This window comes from Manduca sexta, chromosome 26, assembly GCF_014839805.1.
Source record: "Manduca sexta isolate Smith_Timp_Sample1 chromosome 26, JHU_Msex_v1.0, whole genome shotgun sequence".
In the NCBI taxonomy this organism is placed as follows: domain Eukaryota; kingdom Metazoa; phylum Arthropoda; class Insecta; order Lepidoptera; family Sphingidae; genus Manduca; species Manduca sexta.
The window spans coordinates 3725036-3738859 of NC_051140.1; the positions used below are offsets into that span (position 1 = coordinate 3725036).

The window sequence follows — 13824 nt, forward strand, 5'->3', positions numbered from 1 at the left end:
ACCCACCCATCCCTAAGCTCGTGTGTAAACAAACATAATGATTTTAATGTGTATAAATCACGCCTAAAAGGGTCCAAAGCTTAACAAACCAGATCCACATATCATTTTAATTGATAAAAACAAATCCAAAAAGTAAATATACAAAGATATTTGCTAATTTTCGGTAAAAACAGTTACTAACCTATGAAAAGATATTTCGGGGGTCTTTTCTTGCGTGAATTCGATTTGCATCCTTTCACACAACACTGAGTCACTTTCGAAACTTAACAAATACACTAATAAACAAACTAAACAATTGAGAATATGATTATATTACTTTAAATTCAATATTTATGAAGATTTGTTTACATCGTCTGACACTACATGTACTTGCTGACTGGGTTTCGTAAAATGGCGTTTCGGCCGCAAGGCGGTCCCAGTGTGTTGAAGTAAACGAAATAGTGCCATATTCGAAGAAAGCAATTATTTTTGTCTTTGTTTGTTGCGTTCCAAATAAGCTTTGAGTAAAAGAGATAGACATATATATTGACAATTCTGCGTCGATTTCCCTAACATAAATATAACTTATTCATATAGCTAACTTTTGGGGCATGTCCTCTTTATATTTAGTCAATGGTGATTATTGACTTTTTGCCTGACAGCCAAAATTTGACAGTCTTCATGTCTACAAAAATGACGTGGAGACATAGGTTATAAGTTTGTTTTATATTGGTTTAATTTAATATTTAGGTAAATTTGAAGACCTAAAGTGTGTAAATTACCGAAAGCTTACAAATACCAAACATGATCGAAATAACAGACACCCAAAGTAAGTTTTTGTTATATTTATTCCTATTTTTGTGCATGACAATATTTCAGAATGTTATTCCAGACTAATTCTGTATTTATCAATTAATTGAACTATGAAACATTTGAGATTGAGTATATTAGATAAATGTTCGTTTAATTTGTCAAACTTTATAAGGACTGATTTGATAATGAACATTTGATATTGAATTGCTATGAAGTGTAAAATAATAGAGTTTTTCCTAAAATAAAAACTTACCTATTATTTCTTCATCAATATCCGGAATCCATCTTGAGTCAAGCACCTGTCTTTCCTGCCTTCTGTCAGCGTATTTCCGGTTCCCTCTCCGTTTTAGCCCCCACTATACCCCCACTTTGTCATTGAGGCGCTTGTCAGGTGAAGGTCCGATTTTGGATCATTATAGAGCTCATGATGCACCAGGTAGACCTTACCTGGATTCCGGATATTGATGAAGAAATAATAGGTAAGTTTTTATTTTAGGAAAAACTCTCTATTATTCGCCGTATCAATATCCGAATCCATCTTGAGTGATGTGTTTGTTATCACCTGGTGCGCTCAATATAAAGACGCTATAATGTGTAAAATTATGGGTATCGTAATTTAATGAAAAACTCATTTGTTGTAAATTACTTATGAGTTGTACAAAGTAGCTAAATAATAACATGAATAACAATATGAACCTTAATTAATGAACGGGCTCAAAAATTTGGACAATGATTGTGAATTATTTTGTGTATTTGATTCATAATTTATCAACTCTCTCTGATAATAATTTTTAAATGTATGAATGGTTTTCCAATTTCCCGTTTCGAGAATTTGGTCTATGGAGAAATTTTCTACAAAATTCAGGGAGGACACTGCGGATCTAACAGATCCTGGAGTGGCAGTTATACCTGCCGAACTTAAAACAGTTTTAATCCATCCACCAATGACGGTTCTAGATGCAGGCTTGACATCACCCAATGTTGTGATAAATAAGTGATTTATGTTTTGCCTACGGTTTGATGTTGTATGTCTCGATACTTGAAATAGGTTGTTTTTATCGAAAAAATACGAACTAAGGTATTGTAGTAACTGTTTAGGATTCCAAATTGGTGGTTTTGCTGGTTTTTCTCGTGCTACTGAAATAGCCTTTAGAACATGTTTTACAAAGAAATTAGACGATAAATCTATGTTAGAAGTTACATGTGTGAATGTAGAAATTACAGATTTATGCACCAAGATAGTTCTATATGCCAAACCAATGTCACAGTGTAAATGTGCTAGATAGCGAGCGACTTGGTCAGCATTGGGATATTTATGGTTAACTGAATGGGACTCGCACCAGTTCCTCCATCTGTTCCATGCCGGCCTGTAGGTGTTTATTGTAGAGCTCCTCCAGCTTGACATTAGTAGCCCTCGTTCTTGATCGGTCCAGTCGGTTAACAAATCTTGCCACCCGAAATCAGCCATGCCTCCAAAACTAGGTTCTGAACTTGAGGCGGATGCGTACCTGTCTTCGTATCTATGAGTACGTGAGATAAGTCTGGAATTAGATAAGGAGGCTCTCGCGCTCGAAGTTGAACATCCGCTTGCCAAAACACCTTGTTCCATCTGGGGGCTATTAAAATGTATTTCCCGCTGGCTTGATTCAAATGTCTGAGTACTCTGGGTATGAGATTTGGTGGAGGGAACAACCATGCTAGGTTGTAATGCCACTGGTAACAAAATGCGTTGCAACCTTGCGCTTCCCGATCTTCCCTGTCCATTGAAATATACCTGGGTACTACATGAGCTGTTTTGGACGCAAACAGATCTATCTCCGGTGTACCCCACATTTGAAAAATGTAATTCGTTGCCGTATTTGTCAATAACCATTCTGGACAAGATTTTTGGCGAGATAGAGCGTCTACTTCTGCATTGAATCTTCCTGGCAAGTAATGCGCTGTCAGATTTATATCCCGTCTGTCTAAAACTTCGAGAAGTTGTCGAGTTTGTCTGAGCAGTTTTTGTGACTTCGTGCCGCCCTCTTTGTTTATATACGAAACTACAGTGCGATTGTCCGTTTGTAGTAGTATCTGAGCAGATTGAAGTTGATTCTCTTCGTCTCGTATTGCTGCAAAAACTGCAAACATTTCTTTTTTGTTTGCATGCCAGGACTTCTGTTGTTTTGTCCAAGTCCCCGTTATGCACTTGTCGCCAAGTTGTGCTCCCCAGCCGATGTCGGATGCATCTGTAGTCAGCAGATGAGTTATTGGGCTCTCGTGAACCGGCATAGTCTTTCCTACGGCTTGAAACCACCATTCCATCTCCGAACAGACCGGTTGTGGCATGCTGATCTGACGGTATGGATGTTCGGTTGGCAACTGTCGACTGTAGTGTTGCAGTGTACGACACTGTAACCGACCTCTCGGAGTTACAAATGTTGCGAAATTGAGTCTCCCCATTAGAGATTGGTACTGTTTGAGGGACCACTTGCTCTTTGTGAGCTGTAACTGAAGTGCCTTGCGTAGCGTTTGGCACTTTGACTGCGACAGGGATTTCGCGTTGCGTTTTGTATCCCAAGTTATGCCGAGATATTCGAGGCATTTTGTCGGAGCCAGTACAGACTTGTTGAAGTTGATTGTCCAACCCAATACTTGTAACATTTTTGTTGTGAATGCGATATCTTTCTCGAGTTGTAGTTTCGACTGGTTTGCCAGAAGAAAATCGTCGAGATAGACGACACATCGGATATTGTGACTCCTTAGGAATTCGGCCACCCAGTTGGTTATTGAGGCGAATGTCCTTGGTGCTGACGACAGGCCGAACGGCAAGCATGTCATCTGGAGTAGTCGGTCCTGGTTCGGATCTGGATGATAATTTAGCCTCAGGAATCTGCGATGTTGATGAGCAATCGGCACATGAAAATAAGCTTGGCTCAGGTCTATTTTTGCCATCCAATCCTGATTTTGCAGAAATGAAGGAACTCGAAAATGGCTGAATAATTGGAACGGTTTGGTTACGACAAATTGATTCAGCTGTCGCAAGTTGAAGATGGGGCGAAGAGATTTGTCCGCCTTGGGTACTAAAAAAGAACGTGGACAGGTAACTGGGACTCTGTTCCGCGTGTTCTATTATTCCCGACTTCAACATAGTTTGGATCTGTATTGTCATATCGAGAGAATTTTTTGTTCTGTAGCATTTCATAACTGTTGATGTCGGAAATATCAAAGGCGGTTTGAGAAGGAATGGAATACGTGTCCCGTCCAAAAGTTTGCAAATTTTGTTTGGTGCGCCTAAATTTCTCCAGACACAATGAAATTGTTTTAGACAACCGCCTTGAAATAACCGATAGTCAATCGCGACGTTTTTTCTTAGATGAAAATTGCGATTGTGCCTTCTTACCTTTTGGTTTGTCGCGGTAGGTAGTTTTACCTTTTTGATTCGATCGTCGATGCGATTGCTGCTTATCATTTTTTGTATTGGTGTCGCGGCGAAAAAAACCTATCCTCCGGTAGTTTACTAGTTGACGGTTTCGGATTATGATAAAAATTATAGCCTTTCGACTGAGAGTGGTTCAAAACTTTTGAAGATGCAGATAGCTTATCCACCCCTCCAATTTTTTGAATGTAACTTTGTAATGCTTCATCATTAAATAGATATTCTGGACTCGGGGGTATTTTACTTAAAACATCTCGATGAAAACCTTCTGGAATTTGACGTAGTAAAACCTCTCGGCGGCAATTTATAAAGTCTGCTCGTCTTCCACATACTATTTGCAATAGATCGTCCGACACTTTGCTATACGTTGAGTCTTTAGAGAATAATTCTTCTATCTTCTCAAATAGGGAGTTTGGGCTCAAAGACTCTTTACTTTCATTTGCCCAATCAACTAGTGTTTGTAGTGTTCTATGCAATTCATCCTTTTGAGAAAGTAATGCTTTAGTCAATCCCGCACAGGTACGTTCTAATAAATGTGAACGTGAGTCTTCTTTTATCATAGAAGCTTCAAAACGCTTTAATTCGTCGTTTACTCCTAGCTCTATGAAACCGGGGGTTGTTAAATATTTTTTCTGAGCATCCGAAAATCTAATAGAATACCAATCGTTACACTTAAAACGTTGCAACTGCGATAGTTTATCTACGTATCTATCTTCAGATTTTGGATAAATAGGGTCTTTAACCGTTGTGCTTACTTCGGATAAAATATTTAGCCGATTACAATTACTGCCTTCATTGTTAACAGGCCGTCGTAAATTCAAATCGTTAGAAACGACTTGTGCACTAATTAAATTTTCATGACTTTTTTCATTTTGTTTTCAATGAGATTCGTTAGAAAAGCAACTTGTTGTGCTAGAAATTGAAAATGTGCATAGCTTACGGTTTCGTTAGTTTCCTGATGGTCGATATCCTTGTCCGATGATGAATCGTTGTCACTATCAGAACTCGACGATGAAGAATGTCCACGTTTTCGTGGGTTCGAATCATCCGCAACAACAGTTTTTAAATTTTCTTCTTCCATATTCACTGGAGAGGGAATCTAATCCAATATATTTTTTTTTTTTTTTAATAATTCCAAAATTAACGAATATTTTGATAATATTGCGAAGTTTTACTTGTGCTGACAACTGATCGGCGCGAAAAACGACGCTATAATGATCCAAAATCGGACCTTCACCTGACAAGCGCTCAATGACAAAGTGGGGGTATAGTGGGGGCTAAAACGGAGAGGGAACCGGAAATACGCTGACAGAAGGCAGGAAAGACAGGTGCTTGACTCAAGATGGATTCCGGATATTGATACGAAGCGAATAATAATAATTTATTAAAAATTCAATATTGCTGTAGATATTTGGTTGAGAAACAAGACTTTATTTTACCTCATGGGACATTCTGTCGCCACAGTGCTAAAAAGTTTTTTTTTTTATTAAGAATATAAAACTTTTCTTTCATATTAATTGACTAAACCATAACTTTACTTAAAAAGATGCATAAAAAGTGTGTAATAATAAGTAGGCATTTGTTTAACATAGAACATCTGATACTATTCCGTTTTTTATCAATGGATGGGCATTGAATTATACACACTGATTTGGGGGTTTTTCTATTTGAGAGTCAAGTAGGTTCGTCTGAAGCCTCCCAGTTGTCTGGCTGCTGGAGCACTGCGATGATATTTTTAATACATTTTCGAAAAATTCACCTATTTCATAAAAAAGATAGTTTTGTATCTCAATGAAATGAAACATAATTTGGTACTATTTTAATATTTTGACATTTTGGATGATAGTAGGTTATCATTATTGTTTTTATCCACTCAGACACAATTTTGGTCATAATCATGCAATCAAGCATGAATAGCTTCCTAAGAAGTAAAAACAGTTCTTTGTAGCAAAAGCCATTAAGATACCTGCTGTTTTTGTCTATTTCAAAAACCAATCATATGTTGGATCATGGAATTATTATTAATGCCGGAGCTTATAATCATGTTTCTTGCAGAGATTGGCGTTGGCCTCGCTGGGTTCGGGATGACGTTCCTGTTCCTGGGAGTGCTTCTACTTTTCGACAAAGGTCTCCTAGCCATCGGAAATGTGAGTAGACAAAAAAATGGAAATAATTACCTCACAATGATCACTTTTGATCAGAGCAATATTTATTTCAATGCTGATTTCACAGGATTTATTTTCTATAACCTATAGTGTGGTAAATCAAAGACAGGCAACTAACCTTAGTATTTACAAATTACTATCATCACAAACACATGGCATTTGGTCTCTATGGTGATGTATTCTAGATTCTGGAATTTGTTATTAAGCCAATATTAAAGCTAGCATTTTCATGGTAATGTTTTCTTACATCATCAGATCCTGTTTATCAGCGGGCTCGCGTGCGTGATCGGCCTACAGCGAACCTTCTTCTTTTTCTTCCAACGCCACAAAATTAAGGCTTCCATAGCTTTCTTCGGCGGTATAACGGTGGTGTTGCTGGGCTGGCCAATGGTCGGTATGATCGCTGAAATGTATGGGTTCCTGCTGCTATTTAGGTGCGTACATGATATATTAACATTTTGCGTATAATGTACATAGTTATGAAATAAAGGAGGAGCAATAATATGTTATGAATACAGATAATTATTTTTTTATAGGTATTATACTATAAAAATCAACAGAATAGTACACTTTTTCTGAGGAGTTAGGGTTAATCATTGGTTATGGTCTTAAAGAAGTAGCTTAAAGTAGTTACTCTAAACAGTATAGGCATACAGCTTTATCAGCAACTTATTTGAGCTGTGGAACCAGTGGGGATTAAAGTTACATCTCCAGGTCAGAGGTACATACATGCATTTAATGAAATTAAATGAATTTATTTCAAGTTATTAAATTTTAAAGATTATTTATATTCCGTAAATTATTACTCTACTGCTATTTCGAAAAGCAGTCTCCACCAGAGAAGAATCATGCATAATATCATTTATTTTGCAGAGGTTTCTTGCCAGCCGCTGTAAACTTCCTTAGAATGGTACCGGTACTTGGTTCGCTGCTGAATCTGCCTATCATCAGAGGGGTAAGTCACCTACGCATATTTCTTTGTAAGCAGGTCTATGTTAATAAGGAAGTGGGGAAAGGCCAGATAAATTCTCTATCTTCTTATCTCTCTATTTTGATAGCAAGCTTGTACCATAAACTCAACTGGATTAACTGTATAAGCTATAATAGCAACTTGGAAGCTCCAAGTCTATATTAGGACTGTTTTAGCTCATTACAGAAGCTCACAAGCCAAACCTGAATGCTATTATTACCTCTATTACTAAAAACCGAAAGCATTCGTTAAAAATTTGATCCAATGCTGAAAAATGTTTCCTAAGTCTTGTATGCCCATAGTGATAGTTTTATAATATATTTTTTAGAACTTTTTAAGTGAAACAATCCCGTCATACATCATTGTTGCATAACTTTAACCGTTTACGCAGCGCAGGCAACGGAAGCTCTCAAAACTCATAATTTTCCCCGTTTTTGCAACATGTTTCATTACTGCTCCGCTCCTATTGGTCATAGCGTGATGATATATAACTTTGAGCACTCCACAAACAAAGGACTATTCAACACAAAAATATTTTTTCAGTTTGGACCGGTAGTTCCTGAGATTAGCCATTACTGCTCCGCTCCTATTGGGTATAGCGTGATGATATATAGCCTATAGCACTCCACGAACAAAGGGCTATCAAACGCAAAAAGAATTTTTCAGTTTGGATCGGTAGTTCCTGAGGTTAGCCATTACTGCTCCGCTCCTATTGGGTATAGCGTGATGATATATAGCCTATAGCACTCCACAAACAAAGGGCTATCCAACGCAAAAAGAATTTTTCAGTTTGGACCGGTAGTTCCTGAGATTAGCCATTACTGCCCCGCTCCTATTGGGTATAGCGTGATGATATATAGCCTATAGCACTCCACGAACAAAGGGCTATCCAACGTAAAAAGAATTTTTCGGTTTGGATCGGTAGTTCCTGAGATTAGCGCGTTCAAACAAACAAACAAACAAACTCTTCAGCTTTATATAATAGTATAGATAACCAGTACTGGTAACAAATTACCTTATAGTTTTTATAATTTTGTTTATATTATTTTTTGCAGATAGTGGACAGGATAGCGGGTGACAACGGCCGCAACATGGTATGATAGTGTAACGTATGGACAGAAAGACATTAATACAAAGTGTAATATATGTTTATGTGCGGGTGTGTTTGTAATTTGTATGTAACTTATAGTAAGGTGCGAGGTGGCTGCGTATGGCGGCACACAGACTACCTCGCTTTACAAATCGCACGAGTTAATTATATAATAAAATGTCCGGAATTTTAACAAATTAAAATGCTTTTACATATTTTACGGGAATGCGAGACAGTAGTCGGCTATTGAATGGTAATTTCTCTGCTGTTAATAAAATGAATGGTGATATTGTTATCTAATTTATTAATAAAGAAGCGTCTCTTACTTCCTTTGATCAGATTTAAGTAAATAATCTCTGCTGGAGTCCAGCATATTTTTTAAAATGTAATTTAAACATTTGCCTTGAGTGCTAAATGTCATTGATAAATTTATTGAAATTTTTGAAGATATTATATTTTGATTTATAAATTATATTAAATTAACTACTCTGAATAATGAAGAGTAAATATCATTACTATTGTTAAACACTTTTGTAAATAAAACATTCCAATGTATTTGTTGTAACTATTGTTGTTTTACGCAGTCTATAGTATGAAACACAAGATAATATGAAAGATTCGCACAAATGAGTTTGAACATGTAAGTTTCGTGTGCCGCCATCGGTTCAAGGCTTTATAAATCCCAAGTCAGTATGCGTTCATATGAGTGAGGTGTGTTATGTGCCATCGCTTTTTCGATGCTGGCAAGCAGTAACTCTACTTTCGAAACATTCTGCTAAGCCAAACCTCACAACATCTCACCAGAGGGAAGTGGGATTCGCAAAATCGATAAAAATATCTCACGTAACTAATGGATGTCTCAATTTATAGACTAAAAAAAACATTTTCTCTGCGACCGTGTCCTGAGGTTGGATTTTGCGACATCCGGTTCTTAGAATTCATACTAGTCCAGGCTGTCTTTCAGTACTCTTATTAATAATAGTTTCAACGAAAATTGGGGAGGGTGTATTTATTTTAGCAGCGACTTACAGCCGTTTTCAATAAACGATCTCAATCTCGTTCTTCAATCCGATTCCTGGAATGAACCAATTAAAGTAAGAATTCTGCGTCTGCGTTTGTGTATTTTCTGTATCTTGCCCATATTCTTCATCCATAGTACCTACTTAATTAATTTGTACAAATCCAACTCTAATCAACAACAAAGGTCAAAACAAATCTCTAAATCCTCTTTATTGAGTCTAGTAATCTGCTGATTCTGGACCTTTGTTTTTGGAAAAGTTATAATTAAAAAAATTAAAAGACATGAGTGTTGCCATTTTTAAACTTTCTCCTAAAATAGTATTATTTGCAGATACCAGAACAATGTGAAGAGGTGATCGCAAACAAAGCTATCGACTTATTGTAAACATGTACATTTTTTTTTATTCGTATTGATCCATTTTTGTTATAGATTGAATGGATACCGAGTAACCGGGTACCGTTATTTTCATAAACGTATTGAAAATGGTTAGTCGCTGACGTAGCCGATGATGCAAAGGCATGAGGTGTTCGAAGATGCGATGCTACCTTTAGCGTAACGCTACGATAAAAAAATGTGCCATGCAATAAATTAATTTATTATTAATTATTGCAAATGCCAACTAATAAAACTGTCGTGACTTCTTTTTTAAGCTCTCCATTTACATGCGGATATACAAATATGTTAGCGAACTTTAAAGAACTTATTGATAATTTATTTTAAATATTCAATCATTAATCGAGAACACCCAGTGATCAAAGAAAAATTATTGGGTTATAAAGATTGCTTCGACTTTGTTACGAAATAAGCACGAAGTCACACTCCTATGAACGCAAACAATTTTGTATTATATCTCTTTTATAATTCATGTGTCACCGTTTTAACTAAATATAAATATTAAATTATGCCGCTTTTTATTTATTATACCGTTGCCTTGTGGTTAGATGACCTTAGGATATATATCCCCTGCTGTAACATGAATAGTCTATGCATATTTATCAAAGGTTTAAAATTGTATGGGGTCTTAATTTGTGTTCTGAAATTGAACCGGTAGCTAATGACTCAGTTCTTGTGCATCTCTATTTTTATTTAATGGATTGTACTTATGCTTCAAGTCGAGGGTAGTTACTCCGCCATGTAAAATCTTTTCTTCATAATGTAATTTTGTGGAAATCTTGTGTACTTTGTTCACACATCACAATCGTCTAAGCTCTGTGTAAGGCGCTCTTCATTTTCTTAGAGAAGTATTGTATTGCTTACGATCGCACGCTACCATAGCTTTGCACCTTATTCTCTTCCAGAAACGATATATAAAGATTGTATTAGAAGTAGGGTATACTAAGTATATATGTTTGTCCAATCGGAGCGAGTTAACGCATTCGAACAATTCTTCGGATCCAAAGCATCATCTTTCCACACGGTTATTGTTGGATATATATGCTAATAATATAAGGTATGTATCTATAATATGGATTTGTGCTTCTGAATTCTGCAGTTACATTGTTTAATATCATCTCATAGTGTATATGAAGACTTGGTGTTAACTTGGGTGGGAAAACTAGCGATTACAACATTAACTGGGTCGGGTGGGGTGGTATTAGCCAGTGATTTTAATTTTCTTCGTGAAAAGGAATAGTCAGTCAATTTTTCGTCGTCTTACATAATTTAAAAATTGGGTACATAGTAAATAAACTGAGTTCATCGTGATTTTATGTTTATTAATTATACCTATATTTACATACTCAATTTTAAAATACAGCCACTCTTAGTGTTAAGTTCCTTATATAAGTATAATAGAATTTTAAAGTTAATTGTACCTCTAGGGCAGCGCAAACGATGAAGTACCTATACATATAACAATATTATCTACTTATCCCCAGGATGGAGCATCGTAAAGGGTACGACGATTGTTTAGAAAATCCACCGAAAATACCACATTCCTTTGTACAAAAAGTTCGTTGGCGCGGGTTGCCACTAGATTAAGTTAGATGTTTAAAATATCTATACTAGCACCTTAACTTGAATATGTATCTGCCGAAAACTCATATTCAAGAGCTTATTCTCCTTCGAACCCGTCTTTGTCTTTAAACCTGAGTGATATTAATTTTAATCATGCTGTTACTAACTTTCACGGCAAAACAAAACACGTCGCTCTACTTAATGGAAACCCGCACTAACAAGTACCTATACTTAATATTATTTTGTTGATTAAGTTTATAAAATACATATTTACATTTCATCCTTTTGGACTTTATGTTTTATACCTACCTTATATTTTCATATTGTGTACTGAATAAAATCGAAAAAAATAAACAATATTGCATTTCAATGTTTTTTTTTTTTTTTTTTTTTTTTTTTTTTTTTTTTTTTTTTTTTTTTTAATTTTATTGATGCTATTTGCTCGGCTCCCCGTAGCTCGGGTCACGACACCCAAAATATCTTTGCAATTTGCATCCGTTATTAATTTATTTAATAAATCCATGCATAATACAATTAGCAAATAAGCTAATAGCAAGATGCGAAGAAGAAGGCCTCGGAGAGGACCACCAACCGGTGCCCACATCGTGGTAGAGGGGGTGCGGATTCCCATCGGAAATAATATGAAGTATTTAGGTTTAATCTTAGATAGCCGGTGGGAATTCCGCACCCATTTCACGAAGATGCGGACAAAGTTGTCCAGGGCAGCGGGCGCTCTTTCTAGCCTGCTGCCCAACCTGGAAGGTCCTGGTATCCCTTGCCGAAGGTTGTACCACGGGGTCGTGCGGTCCATGGCACTATACGGTAGCCCGATCTGGGCTGACGCTCTGAGGAAGCGTTCTGTCGCTCTCCTGCGGGGCCCACAGCGAGTAGTGGCGCAGCGGGCCGTAAGGGCGTACCGCACGGTTTCGTACGAGGCGGCTTGTCTTTTGGCCGGATTCCTGCCCTGGGATCTGGACGCCAAAACTCTCTCCGACACTTTCCATTGGAGGGAGGGGCGCTAAATCGCGGGCAGAGTCTGGCCCCGAAGGAGGTGGAGGCCATGAAGGCCTCTCTACGGCAAGCCGCCGTGGAGGAGTGGCGTCTCAGGCTGGAGGCCCCGTCAGCGGGGCTCCGAACTGTCGCGGCAGTGCGTCCTGTCTTTGCTGAGTGGCTGGACAGGCGCCACGGCGTGGTAACATTCGCCTGACGCAGGTACTCACCGGGCATGGCTGCTTCGGTGAGTATCTGTGTCAGATAGTAGGGGTAGAGGAGTCTGCCGTGTGTCACCATTGTGACAACTGCCCGCGCGATACGGCCCAACACACGTTGGAGTCTTGCCCAGCCTGGGACGAGGAGCGCAGCGCTCTCGTTTCAGTCGTCGGACGAGACCTCTCGCTGCCGGCTGTGATCGCTTCCATGGTCGGCAGCCGGGAGGCCTGGCGTGCGGTGGCCCACTTCTGCGAGGTGGTCCTCTCGCAGAAGGAGAGTGCCGAGAGGGATCGGGAGAGAGAGGATCCCTCCCGTCGTCAGAGGAGACGTAGGAGGCGCCGGGTGGACGACTGACCGGCGTCTCCCGCCCTGTGGATTGGGGGCGTTTGGAGAATTTCACCACGGTATCCCCTGCCTGTCGTAAAGGCGACTAATAGGGGCCACGATGGGGGTCGTCGGCGGGCAGCAGGGGGCTGTCCGCCCTAGTGCATTTTTGTGCAATTTTGCACATGTTTCGCTTGAACCCGGGCTGGACGGCAGTGTGCAGTTGGCCTCATGCTGCCGTAGACGCCGGGGGCGTCCTTCGGTGCGTGGGGGCTCCTGAGCCCTCCCCCACAGGAGACGGGCCGCACTAGGCGGCACCGCGCAGGGGCGGCTGTGGAAGCAGACTTAGACATTTCCGTCAGAGGAAGCTCGCAGTCGTCCCTAATGCGCCGAAGAGGGCCACCGCGGAGTTTTAGTTGGTATGCCGTGCGTTGTACATAGGTTAGGGACTCGGCCCGGCGGTCGCCTGAAGGTTGACATCAAATCCAGGCGGCGCAATGCCGGGTCGTAAGGCACGGTGACCCCAACATAACCGCTCAGTCGCCCCCCACGAAGGCTGAGCGGTAGTCATAAGACACTTTCTCCGCGAAAACAAAAAAAAGATGCGAAGAAGAAGCGAATTAGCTAGATGTCACAATTCTACAGCACGGCGTGGCTTTTTACAATTTAGACTAGTTTAAATCAATTGACCGTTTAAACAGTAAAGAATGCGAAATTACCTGAGTCGATAATTTTAGTCTGCTCACGTAGCACACAGCATACAATATACGAAGTAGGTAGTTTATGAATTCACCTGTAGCATTTTATATTGTTTTTGCTTGAGGAAAAAGAGCGCGCGTAATTTTGAGGGGGCAATGCAAACTTATGACCATCCATTCT

At 39.0% G+C, this 13824-nt stretch overlaps 1 protein-coding gene across 1 annotated transcript; it reads left to right on the plus strand.

The window, feature by feature from the left end:
• Nucleotides 1-618: 618 nt before the first annotated feature.
• LOC115451551 (vesicle transport protein GOT1B) lies at nucleotides 619-11695 on the plus strand. The gene is made up of 6 exons (XM_030179900.2): nucleotides 619-808; nucleotides 6266-6357; nucleotides 6631-6809; nucleotides 7249-7330; nucleotides 8401-8439; nucleotides 11334-11695. Exons 1-6 carry the CDS (start codon nucleotides 784-786, stop codon nucleotides 11346-11348), a joined length of 432 nt encoding a protein of 143 aa, XP_030035760.1. The 5' UTR covers nucleotides 619-783; the 3' UTR covers nucleotides 11349-11695.
• Nucleotides 11696-13824: the final 2129 nt, after the last annotated feature.

Bases quoted from the DNA above. Each gene is read 5' to 3' on its own strand.
- LOC115451551 (XM_030179900.2), top strand. From the start codon at position 784: ATGATCGAAATAACAGACACCCAAA. The intron at 809-6,265 runs GTAAGTTTTTGT...TGTTTCTTGCAG, and splicing joins CGAAATAACAGACACCCAAA to AGATTGGCGTTGGCCTCGCT. The intron at 6,358-6,630 runs GTGAGTAGACAA...TTACATCATCAG, and splicing joins GTCTCCTAGCCATCGGAAAT to ATCCTGTTTATCAGCGGGCT.